Raw genomic sequence first — 19,153 nt, forward strand, 5'->3', positions numbered from 1 at the left:
TTTCATGGCAATTTTCCCTAAAGTTAGCAATTTATGAAAAAAATAAATATAAATAATATTATTTATTTTATATATATATATATATATATATATATATATATATATATATATATATATATATAATTTTTTGTAAAATTTAAATAAAAAAATTAAAGATATTAAACATAGTAAAATTACATAAAATGTAATATTTGTACTGTGACATTTTAATGTCAATTAAGCAATTTTTTCACATGGCCCTTGTTCTACTCACTCAGAGAGGACATTTAAAGAAACATGCCAATTTCTAGTTTGGTCTTCGAGTCACAGCTTCAAACACGTGCAGACCTTGAGCATTAGTATGGGGCTAACCGTAACATTCACCCTAAACATCGTCTCAGTGTGAAGTGTGTGTGGTCGTCCAGACAAGGCTCAGTATGTACCTCCATGGAACTTGTGAGAGGAGAACTGAGAGCGCCGAACTTCGGGCTCCCCAGCGGAGGGCCCTCGGGGTCCAGATAGTCCTCCGTTTCCATGACAACAGACGTGGCAAGAGTGGGCATCAGTCTCCGAGCAGAAACATGGTCACATGTCAAAGCCCTGCCATTCTCCGGCCATCCCTGAGAGAGAGAGAGAGACAGAGAGAGAGAGAGAGAGAGAGAGAGACAGAGAGAGAGAGGTTAGTTTGACCTATCTCTGAACTGGCTGTGATGACTAGCAAGATAAAATATACAGGATACAGACAAATGCATGCATATGCATTCAAATATTTTGTTCTATTCTGCTTTTTTATTTATTAAATGCACGAGTTTCCATTAAAAAAAAAATTATCTTACCAGATGATCTGAATGAAATAAATTAAAAAATCTGACCTTTAGTGGCATTTATATAATGTATATACAAAATAACGCGGTTTATTTCAGATAGAAGGCTTACTGATAGAATGAGAGACAGACATAAGACAGGACTAAAGGGTTAAAAACATAATATAATATTAGATATGTGATGCAGGCCTTGTCTATGAGACAGTTTGGGGTGGGGGGGTTAGACTGTAAGAGTGTGTCAGTTTTATTTTAAACCTCTATAACACAACCTGCCACTAACACACCCTTTAATAAAAATACGACATCAAATTAAAACCGTGTAAGTATCAGATTATGATCAAATAATCTGTGTGAGCGTTTGTCAAGCTGAAAACCCCCAGCCATACAGCACTGACCCCTCCAGCACGTCATTCTGATATGATCACCGGCCCATATTGATTATTAGAGATCAACATAATTGATTTATTAACGAGTTTATCAACCGTCTGCGTGTTTTTCTGAAAGCCTCAATGGAGCGCTATTGTTTGATTCGTGCTAACATGCTAACCTGAGAGAAAACTCACTCACCGCGCGTTAATTAAACCCCCCTGTCCGCGAGACCCCTCCCCGAGCACTAACGACCGCTCAATCTGGGCTTTTCTTGACCAGTAAAGGCGGATTGGAGGGGTTAATCCATATTTTTCTACCCTCGTACGCTTGTTTACCTACTTCCTGGTCCGCGTCGCCATCTTGATATGAAAGGAGGAGGATTCTTCCGCTGACGTCATCGCGGACGCTAGGTGAATTTTGTGCATTAAAAAAAAATAATAATAATAATAATTATAAGTCATTTGGTTTACTATTTCCCCCTGTTTAGAAACAGACATTTGTAAAAAAAAAAAAAAAAATAAATAAATAAATAAATTAATCAGTGTATTTTACGTCATTAATGTAAAAATATATTGCGGTCTAAACAATATTTTTAATTTAATAATATTACGGGGAAAATTAAATTCAGTTATTGAAGAGTCCAAACAATCAGCACCTATATAGGCTATACCAATATATTATATTAAGTACAATAATATATAGAAAGAACCTTAAACAGCTGTCAGGATTACGTTTTTATTTATTTTTGTTATTATTATTATATATATATATATATATATATATAATTTTTTTATAGTACCAATTTTCATATTCTTTCTTTTTTTTACTGTAACCAAAACTGATGATATTTTGGGAACTGTGCTTAGCCTGATAAATGTCTGTGACGTCAGAAGTGTCTTAGATCATGTTTCTTTAAACCAATGGGCGGTAATCGTTCAGAGTCCGTGGACTTTGAAAGGTTTGCCCTGATTTCATGCTGATTCCATCATCATCATCAGTGCTGAGTAAACTACAGGACACACAGCCACACAGAGCACCTTCACACTTAAAGCTCAGAGAAACCAAAGCACAGGATGCCTCATTGCAGTTTCTAGATATTTATTTTAATAGCTATTTAATTGCTTTTTATTGTTTTATATATATATATATATTGCGTGTGTATTTTTGCTAGAGCTCAGCTGATTTCATATTTGTGGATTCGTGATTACTCAAATGGATCTGCCTCCAGAGATCAGTGTTTTTATTCTGTCTCTGACAGCACCTTTTATTCTCTACACAATCAACCATGTGTCCTTCTTACAAGAGTAAGTTTGCCTCTTATGTCATTGTTTTATAATCATGCATGTTAAAGAACATTGCATTAACATCAAACGATGCAAAATTGATCATGTTTTACAAGATCTTGTGTTTAAAAGTGTGACTTTTAAAGCGTTTTTTTGAGGTTTTAATGACGTGGTTTGGCCAAAAGAGGGCAATCCACCTCTGCTTTATTTCATCAAGCCGTTCTGAGCTGTTCTGATCAATGAGCTAACAGTGCTTTCTTTTTTATTGGTGAATTGTGAAATTATTTCATAAAAATTTAATTCAGGTTCACCCTCAAAATTCTCATTAGCATAATAAAGAAAGATATATATTATTTAAATCGCAAATTACTTATACAGCATGCAAATTTTAAAAAATTGTATTGCAGCATTTTTACTGCAATTCAGTGAAATTTACTGTATGGCGATCATAAGAATTAAATAGGACTCAACTTTGACAATAATGAGTTTGAGTTTTTTTTTGTGCCTCTGATAATCTCATTTATACACTTGAACTACAGCTTTAATCTTCATTAATGCTGAAATAGATATATTATTTAAATTGTTAATTATTTACACATCATGCAAACATTTTATATCTAAATATTAAATATATTATATGTATTAAATATATTTATATTTACTATGTTAAATATTTTGTACTTTTAATTTATGCTTATTTAAATTGTATATATTTTAATGTAATATAATAGCTACAATTTACTGTATTACAGTCATAAGAATTAAATGGGAATTAACTTTGACGATAAATATATTTATATTCATTATATTAAATATTTGATAGATTTTAATTAAAAAAATGTATTGCAGCATTTTTGATATAATACAATAAACTCGACTGTAATAGAGTCATAAGATTTTAATGGAAATCAAATTGTACAATAATGAGAATTACATGCATTCCTAAAACAGACTTTCTTTTCTTTATGCAAGTTATAACTTTTTTTTAGTTTTTTAGTTGTTTTGGGGGTGATTTTGTGAGATTTAGTTTGTCATTGATCATGTAAGATAAAAACAAGCCTCTGATGATCTCATTTTCACGCTTGGACTGCAGACTTATTCTGCATTATGAATGAAATGGCATGCATCAAACTGATGTTTTGAATGGCGTGTTTTCTCGTCCAGTCCACAGGTTATACTGGCAATAGGCATCATGGTTCTTACAACGATATTTCTTCTGGCAAACCTCAGTGTCAAGAGTAAACAATCTACTGACCCTCTCTTCTATGGTAAGACCAGTACTGACTGATGAAAACACAATGCAAAAATACAAAAATATGCAAAAATAAGTGAAAGAAAAAATCACAAAAGTGATCTCTTTAACATCTTAATTATGTTCAGAAACACTGGGAAAAATGTGGTATACACTGTAAAAATTATTATAAAATGTGCAAATAAAAGAAAGATTACTGGAATTTTAAAATAATACAAAAAATTCTTTGTAATTGTTTGTGAAATTTACTTGCAATTTCTGCTTGAAATTTGACTATTTTTTGTACAAATTCATGTTAAAATGTTAAATTCACAAATAATTATAATTAATTAAAGTTAGAAAGAAATGCATTAAAAAAACACTGAATTAAATGTGAAATTTTGAAGTAGAAAGACTGAAATAGTATTTTCCTGTAAAACATACTTTAATAATCTTTGTTTTATATGCACTTTTTACTGTGCATCAACAGGATCAAATCCAATGTAAACTGATATCTTTATATGAGCTCAGTTCTGCTCGTTTTTTTTTTTTTTTTTTTTTTGAGAAAAAGACCACAGTAAACTAATCAGGAGTTTCAGAAGAGATCTCAAACTGAAGATACCAAAGTCTGCAATTCAGATATTGCTTAAGCTTTTTAGGAGATTATTTGGAAATAAAGTTTAATCTTAAATCCTAACAGAGACCTTTTCTAAATGCTTCTGGACTCTCAGAGCAATACATTTTCATGCTGGCCGTGTCGCCGTTATTGACAGCTCTTGAGTCGGTGGACGGCCACCAAATCAGCCCCGCTGTGATCAATCCATGTGTGATCTCGGCTCCCCTAAAGTTTCTCCAGCCTCTATCTGTCCGGCTGCCAGCACTAATGCATGCTTGAATCCAAAAGAGAGGCGACTTTTCCACTTGGGAACGAGGAACCTCTGGTCTGAGGGCCGCGTGATCGAAATCCACCTTCACCTGGACAACCGTGAGCCATCATTAACTCGCTGTTTGGGAGAGAAATCAATAGCTGGCGAGGAAAAGAAAGTGAAAGCCAGACAGAGTCTAAGAGATGGAGAGGAGAGAGGGGCTGTTTGGGTTTGATGGAGAGAGAGAGAGAGAGAGAGAGAGAGAGATACAAGTGTGTGGAGTGAGAGATGTGCTGATGGTTCGAGTCTGTGTGTGTTTCAGTGTTTGCTGTGTTTTCCTTCACCTCTGTTGTCAGCATCACCAATGCACTGCAGCACACCGGACTGATCAAGGGCTTTATGGACTTTTATATAAGCAAGGTTAGATCTCTTTCTCTCTCTCTCACACACACACACACACACACACACACACACACAAACACACACACACACAAACACACACACACACACAAACATCAGACACACACACACACACACACACACACACACACACACACACACACACACAAACAAACACTGAAGTGAATATCTGTTACTGTCTCTCTCAATTCAATTCAATATGTGCTTTATTGGCATGACAATTGTTACAATGTATTGCCAAAGCATAGTGTTTACATTAATTCTAGAACAGATATAGGGTATATGCAATAAAACATGCATGTATCTCTCTCTCTCTCTCTCTCTCTCTCTCTCACACACACACACACACACACACACACACACACACACACACACACACTGAAATGAACACCTGTTCAGTTCCTGAAGTGCCAAATATCTTCTTACTCAATATTTTTGTCTTGTTTTCCAGTACAAACATTTAAACATTCTTACATCAAGATACATTTACTTGAAAGGCAAAATTACACAAGATAAGTCTTGTTTCCTGAAAAATGTCACACTTTAGTTTGGGGACTACTTCTATGACTTTTGCCTCAATAAACTCCTAATTTGCTGCTTATTAATAGTTAGTAATGTCGTTGCTGTTTAGGTATGAGGTTGAATGTGGTCATGCAGAATAAGACATTAATATGTATGTGCTTTACTAATAAACAGCCAAATATGTATGCTAATGAGCAACTATAGTGAGAACTGGTCCCTGAATTAAAGTGTTACCTAATATTGATTGTTCCCTTTGGATAAAGTTGATTTTTCTTACCCCTTTTTGTTATCGTAAGTCATTTTGCTCTTTAATGTATCTTGATTTAAGAATGTTTAGGTATTTGTACTGTAATGCTACAAAATGCACTGTTTTGGGAATCAGCTGCACAAAATTAATGAGAAACAAGTATTGCATTTTTATTCAGCAGATATGATGCAGGAGCAGAGTTCTAATGATGATTACTGTTTTTTCAGATTAATGAAGTTCCTCTGTTTTGCAGCAAATTAAAACTCACGCTCATGAACTAAAAGATGGATATTTCTTAGATTGCAAAAGCAAAGCTCTGAGTTCTTACAGAGGCCACACACACACACACACACACACACACACACACACACACTGAACTGATCCTCTCACATGTGTGTTAAAGGGAGAGCCGTACCTCAGCACGGCCCACGGCATCATGATGAGTTACTGGGACGGAGTCGTTCACTACGGTCTGCTCCTCATCATGGCCCACCACACGACTGCAGGGTACAATCTCTATCACAACTACAAACACAGCAACACAACAACACCAATATATTTATATTTATGGGAAGCTGACATGAAATAATTTTGGGAAGTTTTCCTGCAGAGTGACACATTAAACACTCCAGGTGAATTTTCAATAGTTTTAAAACAAGTTTTAAAGGATTTTGCCAATTATTTTATAATTATTATGCAGCTTGTAATATATTAATATAAATCCTTTTTTCATTACAAATATCTAAATTATAAAAATATACACACACACAAACAGTATATTTTAATATTAATTATATTAATATCAATAAAATGTAATTAAATGAATTTTCTATAGATATAATATATATATAATATATATATATAGTATATATATATATATATATATATATATATATATATATATATATATTATAAATAATAATTATAATATATATTATAAATATGATATATATGAGATAAATATATATAAATTAATATATAATTTAATTATAAATGAATACAATACATATATATATTCAAAATATGTAACACGTTATTTTAATGAAAGATGATAGAATCACCACTTGAAAATATTATTATATATATATATAATATATATATATATTATATATATATATACATATATATATATACATACACACATATATATTGTGTTTATCCATTGTATATATTTATGATATTTCGAAAATATTTAACGCTTACGTTATACAATATTTACAAAGTTATAAAATATTACACAATATTTAAAATGATAGATTCACATTTGAAATTTTATATAAAGTTTTTTATATTTTATTTATTGTATTTGTTGTATTTGTTTTTTTGTATTATTTAACACTTATTTTAATTTTTTTTTTTAACAATTATTTTACTTATTTAAATGATAGATTTACAAAAAATATTGATATTAAAAAAAAAAAAAAATCAAATCTCAAAAACAAAAAAAAAAGATGGCTTGTTGCTCAACCATAAACACATTTATAATAAAACAAAAATTATGTAAAGCAATTGTGATTGAGATGTGGTGGTGTTGGTTTCTCTTCATACAGGAAGCCGTTTCGCAGTTTGGCTCTCGTATGGGCCGGATCCATGATCGCCAGTCAGATCGTCTTAATCACAGGCGTTGTAGTAGGTGAGAAACTCAACTTCCCCAAACTAAACATGTCTGTTTGTTGTTAAAACCCTCCCTTGATGAGGTATGAAGATGTGGATGCGTCTGTAATCTGTCAGGTCAAACTCAGCTGCCTTTGTTTCTGTGTTTCAGGTAAATATGGGAAAAACCTCCTCCCTGCTTTCTGGAGAAACGCCCCTTCTCTGGTTTTATCCGTATGGGCGGCGGCAAAGCTTTTCAACAAGCCGAGAGAGCTGTCAATCATTCCTGCTGACAAGGTGAAATTCCAGATGATAGAGTTTTGATTCAATCCTCTGAGATCCACTGATCAGAAGCGAGAATAAACACTCGTCTTGAATGATTATAATCATTTACAAATCCAGCATTGGCTGTGCCATTCATTTCAAACCATTTATGTGCCTTGAGGTGAACACTCTGCCTCGTTCTTAAGTCTCTACTGATGTGGAAATACTTGAGCTGACAGATGGGTTTGATGTGGTCTGTAGGTGGAGGTGGAGCAGAAGAAAACGCTGCTGTCTCGTCCCACAGACCTGCTGCTTACGCTGGGCCTCATAGGAAGCATCATCTTCACTGCGTTCAGAGGCTTTGTAAGTATCTACACATCCACCCAAGTGTCTGTTTCTCTAGACATTTATTCCATCACTAGTTTCTTTTTGTGTATTTGTTTGTTTCTTCACTTCTGTTTCTCTAGACATTTATTCCATCACTCACCCTTTTATGTTCTCTGGACTTTTGCTTTACCTACATCTTCCAGTACGAGCCCTACATGAAAGAGAGCGTTGGCTTTCCAAAAGTCACAGTGAGTCTGATGCACACTTGGGTGTATTTAGCAAGCTATTTTTATGCTTTGAGATGCACTAGTACTAGTATGTACTATAGTACGGAAAGAATGACATATAGAGATATCATATCACGGACTGACAGATCTCATGTCTTGTAGATGCTGGTGTTCCTCTTCTATGTTTTGCCGCTCTTGACGGCGTGTGTTTATGGGCTTTACACTCCTGGATGCACGTGGATGTTGGACTGGACACTGGTCCTCGCAGGAGCTGTAGCTCAGGTACATATACTGTGATGTTTTTATTGTTAATAACACTATTAAAACTTGTTTTCGTTTATTGAAATGCTGCCATTATTTATTAATATATTTTGTTAATATAAATGAATAAATAATTATTAATTTTTAGATTTATATACAAAAAAGACAGTTTCATAAAATGAACAAATATTAGATAAAAAAAATTGCCTTGAAAATTAAATGAAATCAAACAATTTTAAGATGAAGTTCTAACATTACTAAAACTGAAATAAAAATAAATTAAAGCTATATATAAATTTTAGATAAATTGTTTTATTAAAAAATTAATAAGTAGATAACAAAAAAAAATGCAAAACTTGTTTTACTCAATATTTATATATATATATATATATATATATATAATATATATATATACTATATATATATATATATTTATATATATATATATATATATAAATATATATATATATATCAATAAAATATTACACAATATTTAAAAATGACTCAATAATCTCAAAATAATTAGATATTGGTTAATTATTCAGTCTGGTCAATAAACCTGTGATTTCTAAAGATGACTGACATTAAAATAAAAACTGAAAATTTTATAATAAAAGCTAATTAGAAATATTAATAAATACTACAATAATATATAAATAATACTAAAATATACAGCAACCAGTGCTGTTTTTATTGTTAATAACACTATTAAAACTCATTTTCGTTTATTGGAAATTGGCCATTATTTATTAATATATTTTGTTAATATAAATGAATAAATAATCATTCATTTTTAGCTTTATATACAAAAAAGACAGTTTCATAAAATGAACAAATATTAGATGAAAAAAAAAAAAAAATTGTTGCCTTGAAAATTAAATGAAATCAAATAAGGTTAAAAAAGACTCGATAATCTCAAATAAATTAGATTTGTTGATTATACATTCTGGTCAATATACCTGTGATTTCTAAAGATGACTGACATTAAAATATAAACTGAAAATTTAATAATAAAAGCTAATAAGATATATTCATAAATACTACAATAATATATAAATAATACTAAAATAACACTGAGAGGAATTTTATTTCTGAATTATTCAAAACTTATTTTAATTAAAATTATTTACAATTATTATTAATTATATGTATAATTTTGTATAGGTTCCTTTGTCAAATAATCATTGTAGTTTTGATATTCTTTTTTTTGTACACATTTTAGGCTGAAAAGGAGAAAACATCATCAATCAGAAAAAAAATGTGTTAAATGAAGATATTATTATGTTTATTTGTTTTGTTTTATTATTTTTATTATTTGTTAAGGTCATTATCTGTATTTACTGTTTAGTATCAATCTGTACTGTTTTGTCTGAATAAATCTCTAAAACATAATACAGCTATATAACAGATTTTAAAACTGGTATAGTCTAATCTCGTCTAATATCTCATCTGTCTGTAGTATAACGGTGTTTGTTATGTTGGCACAGATGCAGTGGACTCACCTGGGCGCATCTGTTCACTCGCGCACACCGTTCACCTACAGGATCCCCAGAGACGAGTGGAGGCAGGTGGTCACGCTGAACCTGCTGTACACAGCTGTGCCCGTCCTCCTCGCCGTCCGCTGCTACATGGACCAGACCTTCTTCATGAAGAGCGTTCCTCAGGAGCAGGCCAGCAACGGCAAGAAGAAGAATTAAAAACATCAACAGCCATGTGCATGAACATGCATGTGTCCACTTTACAGCACAGTGAAGTGTTTCAGCTGAAACCATAAGCCATAAATTATTTGTAAAAGCATCAATATACCAGTGACTATATCTGTATCTGCCAATATTAGTGTTTCTGAAATGTGCAGCCAGCCTTTCTAAGAACATTTTGCTACGTTCTCATTAAGTTCAAACGTTCAAAACATCCAGTTAAAAATGTGACGTTAATGGAACATTCCATTTGTATCATTCTGCAACATTACGGAAATGTTACTTTTGAATGTTCTATGAAGATTCTAAAACAAGTCGTAACATTTAAAAAACATCAGACAAACTTAAAAGTTCTATAAATAATGTTTTTGTGCTAACATCTTGGGAACGTTATTAGATAACTTTGAACGAACTTTTGTTCATACATTTTGAGAGAAACTAGCCCAGAATGTTCCGAAAAGATTCCCTGTCAGCTGGGTGACTTTAGAATATTTCTCAGACATTTAAAAGACGTTAGACTGAAGCGTTTCAGAAAAAAGTTCCATGAACAATGAGAATGTGAAGAATGTTTGTTTATAACATTGAGAGAACCTTGTCAGAACGTTTCATGCAAGCTGGGATATTATAAGCAGATACAAGTATTTGGGCTTGTTTTTTTCCAATTCAAGCAGTAAATTCTTTTTTTTTTTGTGCTAGATTATATGCATTTTTTTTCATTGTCAGTATCAGTGTGATTAGAATGATATTAGACAGATGCCTAATTTTATTTATTTTATTAAAAGCATGGTACTGTGTGAATGATATGGATTTGAAATATTATTATTGATAATTGTCGATTATTGGTATCGACCAAAACGTCAATCATCCGAGTTTCTTTTTCACATGGTGTTTTGCAGCTTTGTTCAAGTGTAAAGTGTGTGAAACAGTTTAAACTACTGATCTCAGCCAGGTTTATCTCTTTGTCAGTTGGTGAAATCTCGATAAATATGGACTCTGGACTAGTTTACATCACTCTCAGAGACTTCTGAAAGCCGTCGATGCTCAGGGTGTGTCTGTGTCCTGATCATGTCTGTGTGTGTTTAGTAGTTTTTCATTCACTAGAATTATTTTTTAAATAGTTTACATGATAAAAACAGTACCTGATTGGGTAAATCTCTCTCTCACACACACAAAAACTAATCCAGTGTGAGATATGGTATTGAAATAGTCATAAAAACTTTTTTATTATTATTATTTTTTTATGATATATAAAACTACAAAATATGTTCTTTTGTCAAATGCCAAAATGTGTCCTGAATGCGTGCTTGGCAGATGTTTTACTTGGGATCTTTTGTATCTTTTTCTATGTTGCACAGTGTTTTCCCAACACTCTTCTGTGGTGCTCTTTGCCTGTCATGAACCCTCATATCTCTTGTCTTATGAAATTCGCTGTTTATTATTCTTCGCATTGGGCTCCAAAGGCAACGCCGGGGCACGGGTTCAGCAGGGAGAGATATTTCTAGCATTGCAACACATGTGAGGAGATCTCATTTCTTCGCCTCGTCCAATCAAATCTCTGACCTTTGCTCTCTAGCTGATGACATCATCGGGGCGATTGCAGTGCTGCTGGCCCAGTGATCTTTCGCACAGATGAATGAAGCCTGTCAGCGTGTTGAATGAACTGATTACATCAGTTGTAACACTGTATCTGAAATGTTCACTATAACTAAAACACTATAACTGAATGAAATGGTTTAGCATTTATAAATCATAATGTCATGCTGCCTTATTTAAAAGGGTGGAAATATTTGCTCTGACAATGATTCGATTCGATTCAATTGCAATTAAAAAATGATTCACAGCTAATGTTTTGCTCATGTTTCCATAAAGTTGTGAAACTGTTCTCTGAACGTTAAAAATGTCCAGTTTTAAATGTTTCAAAAACTTTTTTTTAAAATGTTTAAAACATTACTCACAAATTGTACTCATTTACTGATTACAAATTAGATGAAAATTGTATTTAGTAACATATTCTGGATTACACATATCAGGTAATATACAGTCTGACTACTTTTAGATTACCTTTGATCGAACTTGTTAAAAACATAGACTTAAATGGAAACTAATAATAGTTAAAAAGGTGAATTTTGGATAAGAAATGATAAACATAAAGCACAATAACTACACTGTACAGATTTTACTTAATAATATTGCAGTATGTTTTACAAGAAAATACTTGTTCAGTCTTTTATTTCAAACAATGTCACTGCAGCCATTTCTTTGTAATAATTTGTGAAAATTGTTTCTTCACCAATTGTAATTTTTTTCATAGATTATTCAATTCTGAATGTTCATTGCATGCATTGAGGCATGCATATTTCCAATATGTTGATTCGGGATGTTTAGGCAGATGTTCCTCGCATTAATGAACTATAATTGAATCCTGAATCGGATCAAATGAGTTTTTAATGTTGTTTTAAGGGTGTAGATTCGAACTGGGCACGTTTGAATGCGACTCAAACAGATGTCTCTCTCTGATCGCCTCATTAGGTTTTCAACCGCTGATGATGCTGGCTGGTTTTTCGGGAATTACAAAGAGCATGTTCAACTATTTCATCTGCAGAGCGGAACGCTTTGATGTGGCCGGTTACCGTGGCAACGGAGACGCTCATTAGCTTAAAGCTGAATCTTCTGTTTATGGCTGATCTTTATCGGTCTTTGAAAACACATGAAGGGCTCAAACCGACCGAATAAATTAACTATTTATACCTCCGTGAAAGGAAAAGTTTATTCCAAACACCTGAGGACACAATGCAACTCAAAAATAAATTTGGCCATTAATTAGTTAATTAAACGGGGTTTATGAGTGACATAGGACTAGTAAACGCTGGAGAGAATAAATTTTCACTTCATATCTGTAATTAATTTTTTTTTGTAACTTAGATACACTTAACGAAACACAAACTGAAGATTGCCATGAAATAAATAAATAGCTAAAGGCCATTTTGACTCACAATTCTGAGTTTTTATCTCACAGTTCTGACTCTTTCTTGCAATTCTGAGAAAAAAATCAAGATATAATCTCACAATTGCCTTTTTATTTGCGAGATGGAAACTTAAAATAAATAAATAAATGAAATACATTACAGATATAAACTCAAAAAGTCAGAATTGTGAGATTTAAATTCGCAATTGCAAGAGGAAAAAAATTATTTTTGAGTAAAATGTAGCAATAACTTTCTTATTTGATAACAACAGCAAATCAGTATATTAGAATGATTTCTGAAGATCATGTGACACTGAAGACTGGAGTAATGATGCTGAAAATACAGCTGCTCATCATAGGAATAAATTACATTTTTTAACATATAACAGTTTTTTTTAAATTGCAATAATAGTTCACTGCTTTTACTGTATTTTTGATCAAATAAATGCAGCCTTGATGAACAAAAAAGACTCTTTCAAAAGCGTAATGTGTCTTTGATACTCTCAGCTCATTTAAACACTTTATATCAAGTTCTAATTAAGTGTGTGTGTTTATATGAAGCTCTGATCTAACTCAGATCAGTCTCACTGGGAGGAAAGTGAACACTGCCTTTGTGTGAGTCTTACAGATGGAAAAACAGGCCGCTGGCCAGAAAAGAAAACTAAAAATAGCAAACAATGAGAGTAACTTCAACACAATCAGATCAATAGCAGCTCAATCTGACCTCATGGACCTGAAGTGGGCGTTAGGATCAGGATCAGACACATTTAGAAATATAACACTGCAGAACAGAACAGATCCCTCAGGAAATAAATATCACAAAAAATTAATATCTTAATTGTTTCTCCTACACCGGAGACTTTTGCTTAAAGAGACAGAAAATTGATTATTGCATTATTACAGAAAGTGGATTATTGTGATGTTTTTATCAGCTGTTTGGACTCTCATTCTGACGGCACCCATTCACTGCAGAGCATCCATTGCTGAGCAAGTGATGCAATGCTACATTTCTCCAAATCTGATGAAGAAACAAACTCATCTACATCTCAGATGACCTGAGGTTGAACACATTTTCATTTTTGGGTAAAGTATTCTTTTAAAGCATGCATGCATTAAGCATGTTTCTGGCCTAAATCATTAGATGAATGTGTGTTTGTGTGATTGCTGATGTCTAAAATCACATAATAAATGCAAGTGAGTGTCTTTCCAATGGGACGAGTACTAACAGAGCAATAATGAGCAATAAAACAGCACAGCATACTAAAATTAACTGTGTATAAAAACCGCCGTCATGCACAGGCCTCTCAAAAAACATCAATAAACTTATGCATACTTCCTTTTTATCAGATATACAGTATCATAACATTAGCATATTTGGAATTGATTCACCTGTAAAATGCACAAAATGCATCATGGAAACACTCGCCATGTTAAATACTGAGGAGAGAAATGGATTTGTACTCATTCAGTCTGAAGTATAATTAATTTCTGTTGGTGTAAAATGAGAATAGAATTGCCTGAGTTCAGTTTTAACACTAGGCAGCAGGTCAGTCAAATAAAACATCTGAAATGACAGCAGTTTTGATCCAATCGGTTTTATTGTTGGTTTGTTTCGAGTTTAATAAAGAACAAAAACACATCAACAAACGAGAAGTGAAGCCATAAAAACATCAAAGTTTGACCTCAGAAAGCAGATTCATCTGAGCGATTCTCACCGGACAGATTTAATAAAAAGATCCAAACATACGCTCGAGTTAGTGTGTGAAACACACATTTCTATATCACTTCTGCTAATTATAATACTGAAAAGGGTGATTAAATGTGTTCAGATATTAGAATAAAAAACGAAGTTAAGGACAATCGTCAATGTTGTCATTAAAAACAAGTAAACAAAGATCGTTATGAAGGAATAAATGAGTGAAGACGATTTATTTACAGAAGAACGTGGATCTATAAGCTCAGAGTAAAGAGAAGAGTGAGTTGGTGGATTAATCGTCATCATGTTCACTAAAGAATACATGTTATAAATGAACACACAGAGCAAAACAGACGATACTGAGAGGAAAAGACACACAAAAACACATCTGCTCCAAAACCTAGTGCTCCCTACATAGTCAACATCCTAACTGAGACTGAACCTCATAAGTGAGAGATTCGGAAGCACTTTTGTGTGTTAAACACCAATTGATTTCAATAATTTGATGATAAAAACACTGCATTTTATTAAAAATAAAAACACAAAACTCACACAAATATTGGACAAAATAAAGCATTAATTAGAATAAACTTTTTGTCAATATTTTCCACCACTAAATAAAATGTATTTTTAACTCCATCCCAAATAATGCATTAGATTTAACTGAGCTTGTTGCAATGCATTCTAACACTGATTTCTCTATTAAAGTGATATTAGAAAACCTTAAGGACGTTGCATCTTTAAGTTGTCTAGTTAGGAAGCGCACTAGGTCTAGGAACAGATACTGAACTGCAAAAAAATATTTTCTTACTCATGATTTTTGGCCAAATATCTAAATATTCTTAAATTAAGACACATTTACCTGGGAAGCAAAATGACTTAAAATATTAAGTAAAATATAATTAAAATTAAGCGGGTTTATGCTTAAAACAAGTAAAATATCTGTCTGTGGGGTAAGAAAAATAAACCTTTATTAATACAATTCAAAGAAAACAAGTTTATTTTAAAGTAGATTTGTAAAGTGTTATATTAAGCATGTTAATATTTGCTGTATTAAATTAAATTTATGCTGAATTTATAAAACTTTTTTTTTTCTGGACAGGATGGTTTTCAATCCTCTATCAATGATGAGAACAGGATTTTTTAATGTTTTATTAAAATTAAGTGAGTTTATGCTTAAAACAAGCAATCTATCTGTCAGTGGGGTAAGAAAAATAAAAATGTATTAATACAACTTAAATAGAAAACAAGTTTATTTTATTGTAATATTGGAAAAAATTGGGTATTCAAGTATTTTTCTGACCCCAATGGCATGCATTTTCTTGTTTTAAGCATAAACACTTAATTTTTTTTTTTTTTTCAGAAAATTTAATATTTTTGCTTCTCAAATAAAACATATCTTTATTTAGGAATGTTTAGATGTCTGTAATGGAAAACAAGACATTTTTTGCCGTGTGTGTGGTTGTGAACTAATTAATGAGTTTCATCTGTAGTGTACACTTAAAACTCCACAAACAAAAAACACACACAGAAACACATGCAGTTGTCTCAAATAACACACACACACCTGCATTCTCTTGCATCACACACACACACACACACACACACACACACACACACACACACACAGGAAGGACACCGAGACACATGTAGACATGTTACGTACCTAAAGAAGTCTGTGAACACTCACTCACGCATTTTAAAATGTGCCAGAATGCAATTAAAAGTATGTGTTCATGCATATAATTTTTTTTAGTATGCTCTTTTTTCTTTTTGGTGTATGTGTTTTTATTTTTAAGAGAGTTTTAATGTTTTGATGTTTTTATGTGGTGTGATGTGTGTTGTTATATATAGAGTTTAATAATACTGGGATCTGAAGGAAACTCTATCGCCCTCTTGAGGACTCAGCGTGTTTGTGTTTGTTTCTGTTCAAAGACTCAAATCCTTCAGAATCAGATTCAAATCAACAGAAATGATTCACTTGGAATCACGCTGAACACAGAGATGATGACGAGCACCTGTCAATCATCTCTATTCCAGATCTTTCAGATGCTTCATAACAATGTGTGTGAGAACTGATTCAACCACAAACTCAGTTTCAGTTTTGCTCATATTTCACCCCAAATCAAAAAGAAATAAGAATTTACATTTTGCATAAAGCAGGGTTATTATAGGTAAACTAAAACTAAAATTAAAACCATGAAAAATATTTTCATTGCTTGAAATAAATGTTAAGTGAAATAAAATTAAATACATTTTAATTTCAGCTAGTTGCCAAGGCAACGTTTTTCATTTTAATTTAGATTAACTTGACACACTAAAATAAAAACAATAAACATATATTAAAAACAAACACTAGTAAAATGACAAAAAAATAAATAAAAATAAAAATAAAAAATAAAAAAAATTACTAAAACTTAAAAAAGTAAAATTAAATTGAAAATGGAAACATTTAAACTGATTCGAAATATTAATAAAAACTATAATAGAATCTCAGTGACACTAAAATAACACTGGCATAAATAATTATTTTAATTGTGACATTTTATGACAATTAAATATTACAATTACACATACAATAATATTAATATATTCAAATTGTAAAGGCAATTTTTTTAAGTACTATATTAAGTATATTTCATGGTGCCATTTATTTAATTTATGCTGAAATTCTCATTTTAATTAATAACATTTTCTGGACAGGATGATTTTTAATTCTCTATCACAGTGATTTTTGTATTTATTTATTATTATTTCTTTTAACATTTGGATATTTAATTTGAGGGAAAATGTGCTTTAATTGTCACAATACAAAAAAAAAAAAAAAAAAAAAAAAAAAAACTAATCGTTTTAAACACAGGCTTAATTTTCTTTATGGAAAAAATAATTTTGTAGTTTTTCTTTCAGTTTTGGCGTGAAACATGAGATTCACTCACTTCTGAACATAAGAGGTTTCACTATGATTCTAATCCAGCACGTCACAATAGTTCATGATTTGTAATATAAACCAAATGATCACCAAACGCTCAAAATGAAAGTATAGAAAGTCTCAAGGGGTACAAAGAATTACTGTGCCATTCAAAGGCATGAAGAGCATCTCATTTTATGAATATGAATGATTTTGGGCAGTTTGGACATTCAGGATTTCATTAAAGCATCACATCCAAAAAATCTAAAGCTGAACAAATATGAGCATGAGCTACCAGAACCTTCACCTGCTGCGTAGACAAATTAATACGACTATCCTGTAAAGATGAAGAGCGTTTTAACCGTCTGCGTGAAATAACCAATGAAAAACATTCCTCTAATGAAGATGTGAACGGAGGGTTAATGAAACCTAAATAACAGCGGTAAAAAAGAACCATGATTTCTGTCCTTTCCATCTGTCACGATTCCTCTTGGACTCACGGGAACACAGGTCACGGGGTCAGAGGTCACGACCCCTGATTTTTAGCTCCACCCCCGTGGCTTAATCCCGCCCCCTGTGCCCAGATCCGTGTCTCCGGTGTCGTCGATGCTCGCGCCGAGATCTGTGGTGTTGCCGACGGTAACGGTGAGATCGCCGCGCTGGATGGAAACAAAACGGTCACATGACTGCTTTGCATTTATATTTACTCTATATTAATTAATTCGGCACACGCTTTTATCCAAAGCGACATATTACTTTGAGCTACAGGATTGTACTAAGTACCAACTAACCAGTTCATTAAACACTTCTGATTAAATCAGGAATATTTAATTAACTTGTTAATTACATTAAATCAATTCAGGTTCTGATGAACTTATTTAATACCTTAACAATCAGAGTTATTATAGTTAACTAACCTAAAACTGAAACTATGAACTTAAACCATAAAAAAAAAAACACGCACATTTTTGTGACTTGATAAATAAAATATAAGGATTTTAATTCAGCTAGTTGTCAAGCCAGCATTTCTATTTTTGATGTAAAACTGGAATATAAATGTATGCATTTAAATATATAAATCTATATAGACATATACAAAAAAAAAAAACAACTAAAATGACAAAAACACTTACATTTAAAATAATTAAAATAATGAAAATAATTAAATATATTTTAATTAAAATTAAAATGGAAACGGAAAATATTTTAAATAAAATTAAAATAAAATAAATAAATAAAGGAATATCTTCACATTTTAACTTTCTGGTAACTGGGTACTGAAACGTAGTGGAATACCTTAAAGGATTCGAGGTTCAGACACTGATAACTATAATACCTTAAACAATCAGAACACTTAAAACCTAAAACTGAAACTATGAACTTAAACCATAAAAAAAAAAACACGCACATTTTTGTGACTTGATAAATAAAATATAAGGATTTTAATTCAGCTAGTTGTCAAGCCAGCATTTCT

The 19,153-nt window shown here is 32.0% G+C and overlaps 3 protein-coding genes across 7 annotated transcripts in view; 1 reads left to right on the plus strand and 2 right to left on the minus strand.

Annotated features, from left to right (window-relative positions):
• The window catches only part of sbno2a (strawberry notch homolog 2a), a 32,804-nt gene extending 31,245 nt beyond the window's left edge, over window positions 1-1,559 (minus strand). For 2 of the 5 annotated variants that reach the window (XM_042713310.1, XM_042713285.1), the window contains exons 1-2: window positions 1,371-1,542; window positions 423-599 (exon numbers count right to left, since the gene is read on the minus strand). In XM_042713310.1, the coding sequence (XP_042569244.1) occupies window positions 423-542 (120 nt within the window). In that variant the 5' untranslated portion in view covers window positions 543-599; window positions 1,371-1,542. Of the gene's footprint in view, window positions 1-422; window positions 600-1,370 lie in introns of those variants that run through there. The other 3 variants (XM_042713301.1, XM_042713292.1, XM_042713316.1) reach the window with 3 other exon arrangements.
• A 610-nt stretch (window positions 1,560-2,169) lies between these two features.
• LOC109059388 (transmembrane 6 superfamily member 2-like) lies at window positions 2,170-10,264 on the plus strand. Its single transcript, XM_042713341.1, has 10 exons — window positions 2,170-2,476; window positions 3,620-3,723; window positions 4,875-4,972; window positions 6,145-6,248; window positions 7,292-7,374; window positions 7,507-7,631; window positions 7,860-7,961; window positions 8,066-8,173; window positions 8,315-8,434; window positions 9,901-10,264. Exons 1-10 carry the CDS (start codon window positions 2,385-2,387, stop codon window positions 10,108-10,110), a joined length of 1,146 nt encoding a protein of 381 aa, XP_042569275.1. The 5' UTR covers window positions 2,170-2,384; the 3' UTR covers window positions 10,111-10,264.
• A 7,322-nt stretch (window positions 10,265-17,586) lies between these two features.
• LOC109095837 (neurocan core protein-like) overlaps window positions 17,587-19,153 on the minus strand; it is a 51,674-nt gene continuing 50,107 nt past the window's right edge. The window contains 1 exon segment of the mRNA XM_042713355.1: window positions 17,587-18,338. Within this exon segment, the coding sequence (XP_042569289.1) occupies window positions 18,241-18,338 (98 nt within the window). The 3' untranslated portion in view covers window positions 17,587-18,240.

This window comes from Cyprinus carpio, chromosome A2 (assembly GCF_018340385.1).
Source record: "Cyprinus carpio isolate SPL01 chromosome A2, ASM1834038v1, whole genome shotgun sequence".
In the NCBI taxonomy this organism is placed as follows: Eukaryota; Metazoa; Chordata; class Actinopteri; order Cypriniformes; family Cyprinidae; genus Cyprinus; species Cyprinus carpio.

What these genes read in the sequence shown, in the direction of transcription:
- LOC109059388 (XM_042713341.1), top strand. Translation starts at nt 2,385, where the DNA reads ATGGATCTGCCTCCAGAGATCAGTGTTTTTATTCTGTCTCTGACAGCA. An exon ending in TACTGACCCTCTCTTCTATG is followed by an intron (nt 3,724 to 4,874) that starts GTAAGACCAGTA and finishes TGTGTGTTTCAG; the next exon opens with TGTTTGCTGTGTTTTCCTTC. An exon ending in TTGGCTTTCCAAAAGTCACA is followed by an intron (nt 8,174 to 8,314) that starts GTGAGTCTGATG and finishes CATGTCTTGTAG; the next exon opens with ATGCTGGTGTTCCTCTTCTA.